The sequence below is a fragment of the Trachinotus anak genome, unplaced genomic scaffold (assembly GCF_046630095.1).
Source record: "Trachinotus anak isolate AG129_WGS33_773 ecotype Australia unplaced genomic scaffold, CSIRO_AGI_Tana_v1 ptg000021l, whole genome shotgun sequence".
In the NCBI taxonomy this organism is placed as follows: domain Eukaryota; kingdom Metazoa; phylum Chordata; class Actinopteri; order Carangiformes; family Carangidae; genus Trachinotus; species Trachinotus anak.
The window spans coordinates 12,917,906-12,934,339 of NW_027273872.1; the positions used below are offsets into that span (position 1 = coordinate 12,917,906).

General features: G+C 40.3%; 1 protein-coding gene across 3 annotated transcripts in view; it reads left to right on the plus strand.

Moving 5' to 3' along the window:
* The window catches only part of LOC139605838 (transcription factor COE3-like), a 150,326-nt gene that overhangs the window by 8,246 nt on the left and 125,646 nt on the right, over positions 1 to 16,434 (plus strand). For all 3 annotated transcript variants that reach the window (XM_071457680.1, XM_071457682.1, XM_071457681.1), the window contains exons 2-4: positions 10,119 to 10,275; positions 13,293 to 13,356; positions 16,092 to 16,147. In XM_071457680.1, the coding sequence (XP_071313781.1) occupies positions 10,119 to 10,275; positions 13,293 to 13,356; positions 16,092 to 16,147 (277 nt within the window). The remainder of the gene's footprint in view (positions 1 to 10,118; positions 10,276 to 13,292; positions 13,357 to 16,091; positions 16,148 to 16,434) is intronic.

Consider the following 16,434-nt stretch of genomic DNA (forward strand, 5'->3'; position numbering starts at 1 on the left):
GGGACCTTTGTACCTGTTTCTTTACGCCTCTTAATTTAGTGCGGTAGAGATAAAAATCTGATCATTTCATGCCCTCGAAATCAACACACCACTCCTAGTTTGGCGTCCTAACCTCAAATTGTACAATCAACAGTCTACAAATCCCCCAAGTAACTGTAAACCAAATATCAACTAATCAGATTATTAGGCTTGTTCATATCTTCTGGGATTTATTCTAAATATGTTCAGATAAAGTTGTAGTGCAGCTGTTTCAGTTCAGACACTAAATGTGTTTGTCTCTTTCATGATCAATGTGAAAACACTTAAATAAGTCTGAGACTTTATCGCTCTGTCTGTGACAAAGTTCAATGTGCTGTTAAAAAAAAGTGAAGCAGTAAAACAAACTGCTTCAGAAAGTTTCCAAGACCAGACGTCATTTCATGCCTCTCACACACACACACACACACACACACACACACACACACACACACACACACACACACACACACACACCGATTGTCTGCTTTAATGAATGAAGACTTGAAACTGTTTAATTTTTCATAGATCTTTTGCAGTTGTTGACTTTTAGGGCTCAATACGAGATGAAATAAAGTGTTAGAATGGAGGATATTTCTTGCAGTGTATGTGTGTGTGTGTGTGTGTGTGTGTTGAGGCTTGAGGTGAACAGATTTCCCTCGACCCTCCCTGACACTTCTGTACAGTGAAGAAAAAAACAGCGAGCAGAGTGAGTGATCCTACCTTCCACGCCCTATCTTTGTCCTCTGAGGTTAAAGGGGGAGGGGGGTAATAAACTACAGGTTCCCAGACTCAGTGGGGGGGGGGGGGGGGGAGTTCAGGTAGGGTTTGGATGAGGTGAATAATCGTCGACCAGGGGATTCCCCACTTGGTCGGTGGCGTCATTCGTCACCAGCTCAATCATCGGGTGTGTGGCGTTCGGCTCGGCGCTCCCCAGTGGCAGTTTGCAGGGTGGGTGGGAGGGTTTAGGAGGGAGAAAAATCCCCTTCTGTACGCAGAGACAGATCCATGGAGTCTGGCAGTGATGGATCTGAGCGCTGAGAGACTTTTTATCACAGAGCCATAACTCAGGGATGATGGAGAGGTCAGCTGAGGCCTTGACTCCTCACCGCCTCTTTGTGTTCTACCCTCTTGATGTCTTTTTTCCACCTGGGAGAGGAGAAAGTGCACTTCCTCCTGCATTTGCATTTGTCAACACCTCCCTCCACCCCCCCACCCCCTTCATGTACACACAATTAAACCCTCCTGAACGCCACCTTAAAAAACGTGTTAGATAATTAAACAGCCAGCAGATGCCACGTCAGCCTTGTTACTGTAAATTCTCCCCGACACGTCGTCCTCCTCGTCCCCGCAGTGGAAGTGAAGTCGACTCTTGTGTAAATAAACCGACGACACTTGAACGCAGTGGCTCTTTGTCTCCTCGCGTCCTCTGCTGAGTATCAGCCGCCTCACGGGCACTGATGCACAAAAAAGCTGCAAACAATTAACCCGAGAGCTGCGACTGAGAGGAGCAGGTGACTGGCCAGGGCCTGCGTGTGTGTTTGAGAGAGAGTGACAGGGTAAAGGGTGGAGGAAACAGCTGACTAAAGGACACACACAGCTGTACAGCATCCATCCTGAGAGCAGAGATTTAAAATATTAAAACAAACATCACAGGAAAACCTCAAAGATGTGAAAAATCCTTCAAATCCAAATAAACCTGAATCCAAACTGAATCAGTTCATATTCAAATATTCTAGATTTTTTTTTTTTTCACCTGCAAATGAAATTCATTTTCTACTGGACGTCATCCAACTATGAACACACCACGCAGACCAGAGTCAGTGAACTGAATCTGTGAATGACGGTGATACTTTATTGGTTATTGGTTTATTGGTTAGAGTAGCTTTATTCACCAAACTTCATTTAAAAAATCAGGTTTTTTTTTCTTTATTTTTAATTTTTTTTACAGCTTTTCTATGACATTTTGTGTTTACTATTTTTTTCTTATTTGTTCACTTTGTCTTATCATATCAAATAGAGATAAATCCTCTGCAAATAACTGGATGTCAGCAGATTTCATTACTCTTTTACTGAAACCATGAATGCACCACATCAGCAAGATGTTGAATAAATGAAAAAAGAATCTTAAAGAATCTGATGACAAACACTTTGGAATTAAACTGCTACTTTGACACAACAGTTTAATCCACCAAACTTCATTTGAAAAATCACCTTTTATTTCTTTCAGTTATTTTGTGTTTACTTTTCTTTTTTCTTAATTTTTCCACTTTGTTGTATTATGTCAAATAGAGAAAAATTCTCTGACTCACTCAGTTCCATTACTTTACAAGTAAATCTTTTTTACTAAAACCATGAATGCACCACATCAACAAGAGATGTTGAATAGACAAGCACTTTGGAATTAAACTACTAGTATAACTTGCTAGAGCAGTCTAATCCACCAAACACCAAAATCAGATATTGTGTGTGTGTGTGTGTGTGTGTGTGTGTGTGTGTGTGTGTGTGTGTGTTTACATTTACATTTCCACTGCAAAGGTCCCATTACATTACTGAAGCCCTGAATGCACCACACTGACCAGAGATTTATTAATGAATGAAAAAGACTGAAATGAAGTGAAGGGAAATTAAAAGGGAAGGGAAGCTGTTGATTTGACTTGTTGGTTAAATCCACCAAACTCCATTTTAAAAATCAGCCATTTTACATTTCATGTGCACATTAATTTCCTTTTTCTTCTTTTCTTGTCTTAATACAACAAATACAGCAAAATATTACAAGAGTAACAGAGTCAGTAATCAGATTACGTTGCTCAACCAGAAACTAATGTACTGAAGCCTGAGTGCACCACACCACTAGAGTTTGACTATTACTCTCTGCAGATGACTTACTGTGTGAGTTTAATACTACAACATCCTACTGGATTATAAATGTTAATGATTTTATTGTTGACGGAGCAGCTTCAGCAGTTTCCCTGTTGCTTATTTCGGTATTATTAATATTAATATGTGTATTAGTGTGAGTCTTGTTAGTATTGTTGAGCTGAAGGTGAAGCTGCAGAACAAACAGCTGCAGGTTGGAGCTTGACGTCCGTGAAACCTCGTCTGCTTTTACACTTAGATGCATTTTCACACATTGAACACCTCACAGAACGTACTAATTAGCACACATACTGCTTACACACACACACACACACACACGGTCAGGAGTGTGTGAGTGTGCGCAGAAGCCCCTCAGTCTAAAGACTAATTTGTTGGTAATTGCAGCATGACAGGAGCAGCCATTCCAGCACCGAGCCACTGTTTCCCCGAGCCAGTCGCCCTAATTAGGAATGACACACACTATTAAGGTGCACAAATGGAAATCAGTCAGCGGGCGTTTCCTTCCCGACGGCACCGCCGCCGACATCGAACCCACAGCGGACAAAAAAAAACCTCCCACAATGCATTTCTGATGGAGTCGACATCCTCAAGTCAACATGGAAAACAGTAGAATGTCAGTTTGTTCCTGCAGCAAAAGAAGTTTGACTAAAATATAAAGGATCATTGTTCATGTAGTCTGATTACCTTTAGTTACTTTACTTTGTTAGATTTATGAAAACAAAGTTCAAAACTAAAGTGAGTCCAAGAAGTTACAGAGTTATATGCACGTGTTTACTTAAAGAAACACAAATTGTTAGATAGGTGATTTTTCCAAAGGAATCTGGTAGTTTTAACAAGTCAAACGGATTCAGTATAATGCAACATTTTCTTTTCATTTGCTCATTAACTAAGTGGCAATGCAAGATTAGTACTGATAATGATTGATTGGTGTTAATTATTGATCATTGAGTTTGACTCTTTTCTGTCATTTAATGACGAAAAAAGCACTCAATCGACTTATTGTGCACCTCTAGATTTGATTTATCAGTGAATTCACAATGATGTAATGACTACAGACATCTGAGATGAACACATACACACACACACACACACACACACACACACACACACACACACTTATTAGCCATGTAATATTAACTAATGAGTTGCAGCTGAAACACGTTTAGAAGACAGCCGTGTGTGTGTGTGTGTGTGTGTGTGTGAGAGAGAGAGAGAGAGGGAGAGCGTCTGTTAGCATTTGTTAGCATCCAGTCAGTGTGAGGTGACTATGTCAATTCTGGTTTGGATTCTGCTCAGATTAAAATTTAGACTCAAGTCGCAACCTCTAGTGTTGAGTGTGTAACTGTGATGTATGTGTGTGTGTGTGTGTGTACGCATCTGTGTGTTGTGTCCCACTGAATCAGATTTAAACATCCACAGTTTATTTGATTAACATCCTGGCAGCCAGCCAGATGTGTGTGTGTGTGTGTGTGTGTGTGTGTATGTGTATGTGTATGCTGTATGGCTCATTAGTCCTGTGTGTGTGTGTGAGTGTGTGTGTGTGAGTGCATATGAGGCAGCAGGCCACAATGGTTAAAGACTCAAACAGCCGTCACACTCCATCTCCTGTTTGATTAATGTCATGGTGTGTGTGTGTGTGTGTGTGTGTGTGTGTGTGTGTGTGTGTGTGTGTGTGTGTGTGAGAGAGAGAGGGTGAATATGAAGTGTGAGAGTGAACGTCCAGCTCTCTGCAGATTCAGAGGAAGAGACAGAGGATCCACTGACACCTGACAAACTGTTCGATATGATCACAACACTGATCGGCTGATTTTTCTGGGAAGGTTTTGTTTCTGTGGAGTCACAGTAAGAAGTGACTGTACAGGAATAGTTCAGTGTCCCTTCCTGGGCAACAGATTTGACCAATAATCATCACAGATTAGTGTTTTGTTCCTCATGCCAGCTCCTGATCAGTTATTCTCTTAATATCAATTATTTGCACCAGTTAAAATGACAAGTCTTTTAGGTTAATAAAGTTTTTTAAGGTTATTTATTGGGATGTTTGTCTTTATAGAAAAGTGTAGAGTTCAGAGGGAGACAGTGAAGATCAGACAGAACAGTGTCTGACATGGAGCAAAGGACAGAATCAAACATGAGCTTTAACCAAACTCTTTCAATCAGGCCTGTTTTTATTTCGACAGACATGCCTGAGTGATGCTGTTCAGATTTATTGATCCTTGATTTAACTCGGCCAAGTCTCCAGACTGTGAAGCCACAGTAGGAACTGAAGTAACAGGTTGTTGTTGCAGGTCTGGTCAGTTATGGAGGAGCACACGGAGGGTTAGAGCCATGGATGTATGGTTAGAGCATACATTGGCTGTGTCCCAGCTCAGGGACTGCATCCTTCAGAGGCTGTATTTTTGCATTTGTTTTTGCATTTTGCATTTCTGCTATGACCTCAGAGAAATAGGTCCTGGTGTCCCAGCCTATCCCAAAATTCATTGCATGCCAGTAATGAAAATAATATGACAGCAAACAACATGAGCATTGGGTGTAGCTATTGGGATTCAGTGGTGAACAGTAATGGTACAACATTTTAAAAAACAAGGGCCTTAAAGCCTCAAGTTTTTGTGGAAAAAAAAAAAGTTTTGTGTTGTCATGGTTTCTAGGCAACAGGAGCAGGGCTTTGTGAAGCAATAGTAAGGGCGGGAACAGCTGGTGACGCAAAGCGAAAATCCTCCATAGATCAGACCATCTCATTTCAGTTCGGCCTTCGTGGTCTACGACGGCTACGAGACCTTTGACTGAACCTAACAACAGCATCTCATCCACCATGTTGTTCACTGCAGCTACGAGATGTTTGCACTGAAACTTCCTGCATGTTGCTGTGTCCTCTCTGGAAGCGTTTGGATCTCCACTATTAAACTATTAATATCTCACTATTAAAAGTAAAGTTTGGATGTTTTGAACAAAGTCTGGACAAACAGCCTGAAGGTGAAGCAGGTGTAGAACCAGCAGAAAACCGGGTTCTGTGCTGGGATCACTGGCTGATGGCTGATCCTCCCTAAATCCCAGGAGAGAGAAGATGAACCTTGCAGGTTTTATTGCAATATTCAGGCAGTGAATTTATTCAGAGTGTGTGTGTGTGTGTTTGTGTGAGTGGATATGAACTGACTCACCGAGGCCCGGCTGTCTTGCTCAGTAATTGTTTGCAGAGCGCTATACACGACTCCCGCTGACCTTTAATTTCAGGTTTTGCGGTGGAAACGTGCGGCCACGGCCCTCGTTTGCCTCTCTGTGTTTGTTCTGTGTGTGTGTGTGTGTGTGTGTGTGTTTTATTTTTAACCTCTCTGGCTGTTGGCGTGTGATTTACACTCTGGGCATGTTCGAGCGAGCCGTGTGCCATCGATACTGTTTTTATTACACCTTGTGCCAAGTGCTAACAGCCGGATATGAGCCGCTGCGACGAGTGGATGCAGCCGCAATTAGCATAATTGAAATAATAATAATGCTAACGAGCTTTTTGAGTGGAGGCAGAGCAGAGAGGAGAGGATGAGCGGCGGCGTCGTCACCGTGGCGATCGGCTGCAGAGCATTGTGTGTAATTGGGATAATGGGCTGGTTTAGTGGTGGAAGTGATGCTTTGATGGCGTTCAGGATGAAACAGGTGCCAAATTCACCGTTTGTCTCACTGTTTGCTAGTAATTTTTTTTTTGGCAAATTTAAAAACCTAAAGGTGTGTCAGGTTTTTGTCTTCATCATGTTTTTACAAATAAAAACAAAGAAATCTGAGTTAAAGGTACTTTTCTTTGTAAGTAGAGGTTTGGGAGGCAGAGCCGTAACACTGATATGATGCAGATATTACAGCAAAACAAAAATAAAAGATACTAAAAGCTAAACAAACACACAGTAAATATGAAGAGACGTCTCTGATTTGTTCAAACAGCTCTGATGCTGGTTGGTATAAGTCAACTTACAGAAACACAACTCTGAAATCAACTTATTTCTCTGATCAACACGACAGACGTTAAGTTCACTGCTGCTAACAAGCATCACAGCTGACCGGTTAAATCTGCTCTAAATACACAACATATCTTCATGTCTTTAGTTGATGTGTTATACTTTCTGTCAAACAGTTGTTTATCTCCACAACCAGTGGCTACAGATCAACATGATGATTCATGTGTTGTTCTGTTTGTGTTCCCTCTCTTGTAGCTCTGTGTTTGGTCTCCTCCAGCTCCTCTCTGACAGTGTCTGTCTGAGCAGGACAGAGGCAGTTTACAGCGGTGAGAGGGAACCAGAGCAGTGAAGTTGTGTAGCACAGATAAACACTGAGGTGAAACTCACTGTGAAGCTGATGTGAGACAAAATCAATGAAGTGAAACCAAACAGACTCTCAGTTAGATTAGAAGAACACAGTCATTGCACAAAACAAAATTGTGTAGTTTGTTTTGTCTCACAAATGCAAAGACTTGTTTAACTTGACTTTTTCAAAACTGCTGCAAAACCAAAACTAGGAGCTAAAAGAGGCTGAAAAACTCTGCAGAGTTGGAGATAAACTGAAAATATTGACTAGCGCCAGAATTAAGGAAACAAAAAAAAAGACATGTAGATGCTTAAATGTTTATTTTTAATACATTAGAGCTGCAGCTAACAGTTATATATGATATTTCACTGTCATTAACATCATATTAAAAAAAAAAGTTTTTGCTTGAAAACTGAAGAATCAAATAGTTCAAATAGCATCCTTTACCTTAACCTCAGAAAAATCAGCAACAGAATGCTGAAAATATGAGGTGGAGCTGATCTTAATGATTTTGTATCATACTGTAGAAATTAAAGAGCTGAAATGATCGGTTAATTAAAAAGTCAGTCGATCAACAGGAAATTAATCTGCAACTAGTTGACAGGCTCCCTCCACCTCTGTAGTGTTGTATGACAGGTGTATGAAAATAGCAATGGATGAAAACAGATGCTTACAGATGTTTTTTCACACAGAAAGTCAGTGAAAATATCAGTGAGTGAGTGTTGAAGTGTGCTGCGCTGCGTTGTTGTTATGTTAACACTGACACTCAGCTGCTTTCGTTCCCACCGAGCCTCTCACCTGACCCGCACACCTGAGCTGCCGTCCTCCTCCTCCTCCCCCTCCTCCTGGAGCTCCTCTGCAGACTCTTGACTCCAGCGTCCACTCAGCCAAACGCCGCGAGTCGGAAGAATTAGCTTTCAACAAACTGGCCTACAAATGAGGCATTAAGCATTGGTAATGGTGGTGCAGAAAGGTCACGGCTGTATTAATCTGCTGTCTGGGGAAAACACCCCTGAGCCGGGAAACACAGGGGCAGAGAGAGAGCAGGCGAGTTTCCAAAAACAAACCCTGAGCATGAATAAATATTTGTCTATGCCCTGGCGATCATATTGATCATAAAGTGTTTTAGGAAACAAAACGAGCAGGAAAATGAGATTGATGTAAAAATATTCGGCTGCTGTTTTGAGCCTTTCCCCTTTGGACTCTTTGAGGTTCTCCAGGCTGAGAGCAGAAGTCACTTCCTGCAGGAGCATCGATTTTATTTCAGGATCAACATGGATTTTTATCCACTTTTACTAAAATCGGCAGCGGACATTGTCTCAATGATATTTTTCTATTCACACATTCAGTTAAAGGCTTTTTTATATTTCTCGTATTCAGTAATTATCATGATGGATCTGATTCAGACAATAAGGAAATTCATTAAATCAACAGTGGGATGACCACTGACTTTGTGATTGTCACATGATGATAATCAATGATGATTGATTACCTTTTAAAAAATGAATTGATACAAAATCAATTTCATTAATAATTTAATAAATCATTAAATTATTTAAAAATATATTATTATCAACTTGGTTCATTTGGGTCAGTTAAATTATCAATATAATAAACAGATGGTTCTTTGGCTCTTGAATAGTTTTGTTTACAACTCTTATGGCTGAATTTATATATTTATTATATTTATTCCACTTATACACAGTCAATAACAGTGTGAGGGGCATAATGACACCCCTTATATATAAGATGTTTTGCAGTTGATATAATTTATATGTAGCTTCTGTGATAATTTATTGTTTTTTAATTATGCCCAAAATCTGTATCTCAGATGCCTTCGGTTTCATCATTCATATTTTTTGGGGTGAAAGTTTTACTTCAAGTCTTCAGAGCCTTTAATTATTTTCAACAGTGTCCAAAGGTTGTTTCAAATTCTTACCTCAACAGAATAAACCTGTATCGTCTGCATATGAAATAGTTTTTTCATATAAAATGTGTTTACAAACTAAACAATGGGTCCAACATGGAGCCCTGGGGCTCACCAGAATTCATTTGAAGTATAGGCCCATGTTCTTTGTTTAACTTGACTCTGTTTGATGCTGCAAACAACAGTTTCACCTAAAATCAGCACAGCACTTTATGAATCTGTTGACCTCTGGTTGACTCTTCATGATGAAACTATTCATGATGAAATTTTTCAAAACATCCTCGCTTTACGTTTAGTGCCTAAAACTTTATGCAGCGAAGCAGAGATTGCAGAGACACAATGCACACACAAGATTATGTTTTCTGTATGATTTTTTTAAATAATAATGTATGTTTTGTTTCAGGTAAATATTCGATGCTGCCACTAAACAGCAGTTCAAAGTTTTATTTGTCACATGCCAAGGTACAATGTACAGGAAGGAAAGCAGTGAAATGAGGGTTGGACTCAGCAACAGAAAAAAAATTATATTATGTAAAATATTGCATATGGTGGGAAATCTTGCAATATTCAATATTATTGAGTATCTGCTCAACCCTATGACACACTGCTTTTTCAAATTCAAATTCAAATAGAAGTATATTCAAATAAAGACAGTTTGACAAAATAATCTACTCAATATCCACATAATCACTTTTTTCCAGAGCTGCAGCTTTCACATCTCTAAAGTGGACCTTGATTTAAAATTATTTTTTCAAACTGCTTTTTCACAAGGTCACAGAATAGACTTCCATGTTTAGGGTTGTACCAAATGTATGATGCAAGTGTAACATTTCAGACGTTTTAAGGAAAAAGTCTAAAATTAGTTTGCAAATTATAATGAACTCACTAAGATTTCTCTCATATCTCGTTTTATTACCTGCTTTCAAATGTATACCTGTATACCTGTCCAACCCCCTGAAGGTGCATGTTGAACTGCAGGTGAAAATAACACCCCCTGTCTCTGTGTGTGTTTCAGTGGAGTGGGTTTAGCCCGAGCTCACTTTGAGAAGCAGCCTCCATCCAACCTGAGGAAGTCCAACTTCTTCCACTTTGTGCTGGCGCTGTACGACCGACAGGGTCAGCCGGTGGAGATCGAGAGGACCTCCTACGTCGACTTTGTGGAGAAAGACAAGGTGACGTGAACCTTCTATTTTACGTCCTCACCCATGTTGTTTCCTGATCAGAAACAATGGCAGTAAACACATCTTAAGGCCAACAGAGTCAAAGACTGGTAAAACACATATGCGAGTCACACACGTTCCTTCATCATGAACACACACACTGTAGTTTATTTAGACACACACCATCCTGCTGCCTGTGGCCTGCTTCAGGTTCTGGTCTGTACTGGTCTTCACACAACCTGGACTTATTCTACATTGTTTGAAAACGTGATCAAAATGGCTGAAGAACCAGAACCTTTTTTATTTTGGGAACATTATATGCTTTACTTTTAGCTGTAAATTACCTCCACCAAGGCAGTTATGTTTTCACTGGTGTCTGGTTATCTCTTTGTTTGTCAGCAGGGTTAAACAAAAAATACTAAACTGATCCGCACCGAACTTAATGGAGGGATGGGGGAAACACATTACAGTTCGGGGCAGATCTGGTCAAAGGGGCGGATCCGGGAATATTTAATCACTTTCCTAAACATTGTGAGATAGGACAATTTTCAACAGTTTCACCAGTTTCTCAGGAAACAATGTTTGAATATTAAAGTAAAAAAATCAGATTCATATCTGTGAGTTTGTTAAGTTTGGTGCAGATCCAGATCCAGGTCCAGATGATTATCTGGACCTGCTGGAAGAAAATGCTAAATCTGCATTAGATTAGATCAGAAAGTCTTTATTGCTTCCAAGGGGAAATTTGGTCTTCAACAGTAGTCAACACAACCACACATCATAAAATAAAATGATACAATAAATAGAGACATAAATCCATTTAACTTTAGATTTCATCATAACAAGTTACAGTAAGTGTGAAGCACTGATAGTCCATCAGTATTTGTTAACTGCAATGACAGGAGTTGTGCTTATTATTAATAGTAGGTAACAGTACACATGGCAGCAGCAGTGTTTACGAGTGATTACATCAGTGTTTCAAACAACGTGCAGCTGAAACAATGACACAATAACAGCAGTGGTTGTGAAACAGCAATGAGACAGTTCATACAGCTGTGGAGCTGATGCCTCAGCCCACTTCCTGTGTGCCGGACTGTCGGCCTTGGTGGAGGTGTGTGTCTGCCGAGTGTCGTTCTAGTTTAAACTTTTGACTCATTAGCTCTCTGCTAACGAGTTTTCACAGGATCTCAATCACAACATGCAGCTTTCAGGTGTTACAGTAGTACTCCTGTTTGGAAATCACTGCACTACAGCTCCAACTGTGGATTAATTCACTGCTTAAAATAGTCCCCAACAAATGCACTATTTCCTCTTGTGAGTCTTTTAAAAGAATGAAACCAAATGTCTGTGAGCTGTTTTTACTGATTGATGTCTTCAATAGGAACCAATGAGCTCAGAGCCACAGACACAGGAGGGAAGAGTTAAGAGACGGACTAACACAGTGTTGGTTTCTGTAACATGGGATTTGATTATTAGTGTAAAAAAATTTGTATTTTGAGTTGCTCCACGTAAAAACTTTTACCTCTAATAATATTAATGATAATAATGAAAACATTCAGGCAGGTTTGGGGGAGTTTGTTCTGTGATCAGCTGCCAGCTGGCACCGAGTCCTCCTCCCCTCCACTCCACCCACTCACTCACCTCACCTCTGCTTTGACCTCTAGTCTCTCGCCCCAGTACCCCCCAACACACACACACACACACACACACACACACACACAAACACATACACACACACACTGGGACTGAGCCAACACTCCAAGGCTTAGTTGGCACCAAGCGGCCGACCGACACAGGATGGAGAGAGAGAGAGAGAGAGAGAGAGAGAGGGAGAGAGATTGGAAGGAATTAAATAAAAGGGGAGTAAAGGTTGAAAGAGAAAAAAGAGAGAACAAGAAGAAGGTGGAAAGGGTCGAGAGAGAAAAGACATGAGGGGAGGGCATGGTGATGGAGTGAGAGCACAGGAAACAGAATAAAGGGAAGATTCAGAGAATTTTCTTCACTCAGGTCTCTCATGTGTTTTGGTGGCTGTGATCGTTCCTCCTGCCACCACGGTTATTGGTCACCGTGAGAGACAGAGGATGGGCCCACAGTCTCTGTCCAAATGTTCACCTGAAGGTGATGACACGTCAGTGGGCGGGTCAGCTGACAGTTGAGTGACAGTTTACTGTCTGAGGAGGCACAAGAAGAGAATGTGGAACCAAACTTAAGTTTTTTTTCATTGAGAGACAGAGACAGAATGGACAGTTAGGAGAGAGGGAGGGACAGTCACCACATTCCCACTGAACAAAGTTAATAATAATAAATGCATTACAGACTGAATTGATATATATATACATATATATATATATAATTTTTACAAAATACTTGAAACAAGATTTTATTTTTTACATTTGACTCTTGTATGGAAGACCAATGAGGTACATGAAAGATTAAAAGCACTGAATCAAAATTATGAGTTAATATGTCAGAATAATATATATAGATTTAGCAAGAAAGGTCAAAATAATCCTGTTTTTTCATGTCAGAAGTAATTATTGGATACTGGTAATTATTATTGCTATATTATAATATATATTATCATTACTAAAATTCTGATCTATGCCTCACAATTATTTACTATTTAGTATTTCTTAATTCTGACTTTGAAGGGAAAAAATTGACTTATTATCTAATATCTTAAAGTTTTATTTTTTATTATTTTTTGTTTTTATTGTTTTCTTAATTTTTTATTATTTTGGCATAATTTTTGCCTGTATAAGGTCAATGAAAACACATTCATCAAGAAGAGAAAAGCAGTTGGTGACATGAAACAAAGGTCCTTGATCAAAGTTATTTGTTCCTCATCTCATAATTACAGAATCATCATTTAAAAAACAGAGCAGTAATGTACATGCACACGTGTGTAGGGGAACACGTCAGACTGAGATGAGTGTGGCTGCTGGACAACTGTACATGTTTTATTTTATTCCATCACAATAACATGTTGAGTGTAACATGTTGAACGTGTGATTTGTGTGTTTGCGTGACAGGAGTACAACGGAGAGAAGACCAACAATGGAATCCACTACAGGCTACAGCTCCTCTACAGCAACGGTGAGACGACAACAGTCAGACAAACATGCTCAATTTTTCACTGAGGGAGAATAATTATACATTTTATTCATGTTCGTCATTCTAACACAAAGTGTTGAGCAGAACAAACAACAACGAGCCTGAACATCCACAGTAAAGCTCCTGACAATCTGACGCTGATGTCACAGGCTCATTTTCCACTAAACTGAATTAGCAAAAACCTTTTATAGAGAACATTATCTTGGCCAGGTTATGTTTTTATCAATATAACACTTATTTTTAAAGGATGATGTTCAGGTACTGAAGGCATTTGGTTCAGGGTCTTGGTGAGATCCTGCTCTCAGTTCATTCCATAGAGACTTGAAGCACAATACAGGCACAGCCAGCATCTCTCCTGAACCTGGACCGAAGTGTTCCAGAGTCCACACTGAGGTCTAGTTCACATGGTCACAGGTATTTTTTTATCTTTTTCTTTGTGTTTCGTCCCTGAAACAGACCTTTGGCAGAACTCTGTTTTTGGTGTAGACAAGGAAAACTAAGTTTTTGTGACACCATTGGTGTTAGTCACTGATTAGCTGATGTGGTTACACAGTTAGGGTTATATCGCCACCTCTTGGTTTAGCATGCTTTGGAATATTCAAAATCTAATTATATAATCAAATTTTTAAAATATCCGGATATTTGATTGTGTGAATTCGTATTTGATTGTGAAAAATGAGCAGCACCTACCTGCCTCCAGACTTCTGGTGTGGGCCTGGGCCACTGCACTGAAATCACTGTGTCACGTCATCAGGTTCATTGTTTGAAAGTGAAATGTAGGCGAAGCTGAAACAAGCAAACAACTATGAGCTGAGAACGGAAGGGACAGAAAGTGAGTTATAGTCTGATCGATCTAAAAAAAAACATGTTTGGAAATTTGGATTTTGTTCAGTAGAGGCAGAACCACGAGATACAGTTGTACAGAAGCTAATGATTTGACCTGTGATGGACATAATGTGCAAAAATAGATATTTGAATTGTTTGTGTTATTTTTCTGACGGGATATTCAAATGTTATTTTCAGCCAGTTTTGACAGAAGCTAATGTTGTTGGAGGAAAACCTCAGTTTTCAATAAACACCTGTGAACGTGTGAACCAGACCTGAGTCTGACATCAGAAACTCAACAGACAGAAAACGATTTAGAAAACAGTATTTCTCAGCCCTGATCAGTCATCATACATTCAGCCTATAATCTGCCAGAGCTGCAACCAACAGTTATTTCTATTATTGATTCATCTGCCAGTTATTTTCTGAATTAATTGGTCAGTGGGGTAAGTCCAAAGCATATGTCATAAGTTTCAGCATATTTGCATCTTTAGAACCTGCAACTAGTTTCACTAAAACACCCTTGGACTTGCAGCATGAAACTAGACTAAACTCGACTAAATGGAGATTTTTTTAAAGATGCTTCTGCAGCTCAGGTGGGTTTCAGGTTTCAGGTTTGCAGTATTGATTGATGAGATAATGATGGGTCGTGTCCCTCAGGTGAAACTGTCTTTGCTGGTTTACAGTCGAACTTTCCAGAGTTTAGAATCGGTAGAGAAGAGATTTATATTAAAGGTCACCTGACTGGACTGAGTTTAAATGAACTGTTGAAGACTGAGGCTGGAAAAACCTTTTCATTATCAGCACAGAAAGCGAGGGAGAGACACACATCTGGAATATCTGACAACTAACCAAACCTGAACTCTGGTTTGTCCATCGGGGGGGAAGGTGGAGGGATCTTTGGCTGATTCAAAACACACAGCTCGGCTCTGTGCTGGCACGAGTCCAAACCTGCAGGAGGAGGACGGCTGTAATGCTCCCAGACCCCCGCAGAAATCCCAGATAAAGTGGGACATAAAAGAGCATTTTCTTCCAAAGGGGGATAAATCACTCTAATATGGGTCGGCAGCGTCGGATTAGCATCGTACGGAGGTAATTGACCTCATCTGCAACCGGGACGGATAGCCGCCATTTAGTCTGCAGACTGCTCAGTGCTCGGCCGCCGAGCGAGGAGTGAATCATGTCAATTAGAAAGCAGAGGAAGCTGCGAGGAAACGGCCCGAAAAACAAGAAAGAAAAAAAAACCCAAACTCATAGCATTGAATACAATTAGAGCTACTCCACCGCTAACAGGTGCTCCCTGCAATTTCCTCCACCCCATGTCGCGTTTGTGTCACATTTATGCTCGGATGCATAGCTAATAAAAGACAAGCAATCCTGATTGATATTTAATTTGTCGGGGAATGAGGATTCCTTGTTATCCTTGAGGAAAAAAGGCAGTGGGGGGGCGAAGGAGCGCTCGGCAGTTAAAGGCGGCCTGGCCTATAAATAATAAACAGCTCTGGAGCTGCGCTAATGTTTGTTTTTGCTGAGGGGGGTTAGCGTAGCCGGGACGACATGACAAGAGCTACAGAAAACATAAATATACTACAGGGACATAAATAATAACAGAATTCATTTACACCACATTATTAGGAATCAGTTCTTTTGTTTCGGAGCGGGAGGGGGGAACTTTTGCATACTGAGCTCAAATTAGCATAACAGGCTAATGCATGCATGTGTATATGTTGGTGGTGTAAACGTATCGTTAGGCAGACAGTTCTGTTCACACTCACAGATAATTATAACAGTAATTCTTGTGTAACTTCTGTGTGTGTGTGTTTGTGTGTTGGGGGGGGGGGTCATTAGTGTTTGTCTCAGTCATGTGAAATTTGTGTGTTTGTGTTTTTCAGGCATCAGGACAGAACAGGATCTCTATGTTCGCCTGATAGACTCCATGACCAAACAGGTGAGAGGATACAAACACTGAAATATCAAACAACACACACACACACACACACACACACATATATATATACATATACATATATACATACAACACAGTGACAAAACAATGGCCCCAGCAGGGAGGATGCTACATAAATTACTGGAACAAAGGATGTCAAGAACAGAATTCATTTATAAACTGATAGCACAGATTACCAGTTTGTCCAGTGTTTTCACCCCCAGACTGGACTCACACTGACACTCTGTGTAGAGCAGTGTACAGACAACAGGAGCAGGAGCAGGTGTTTG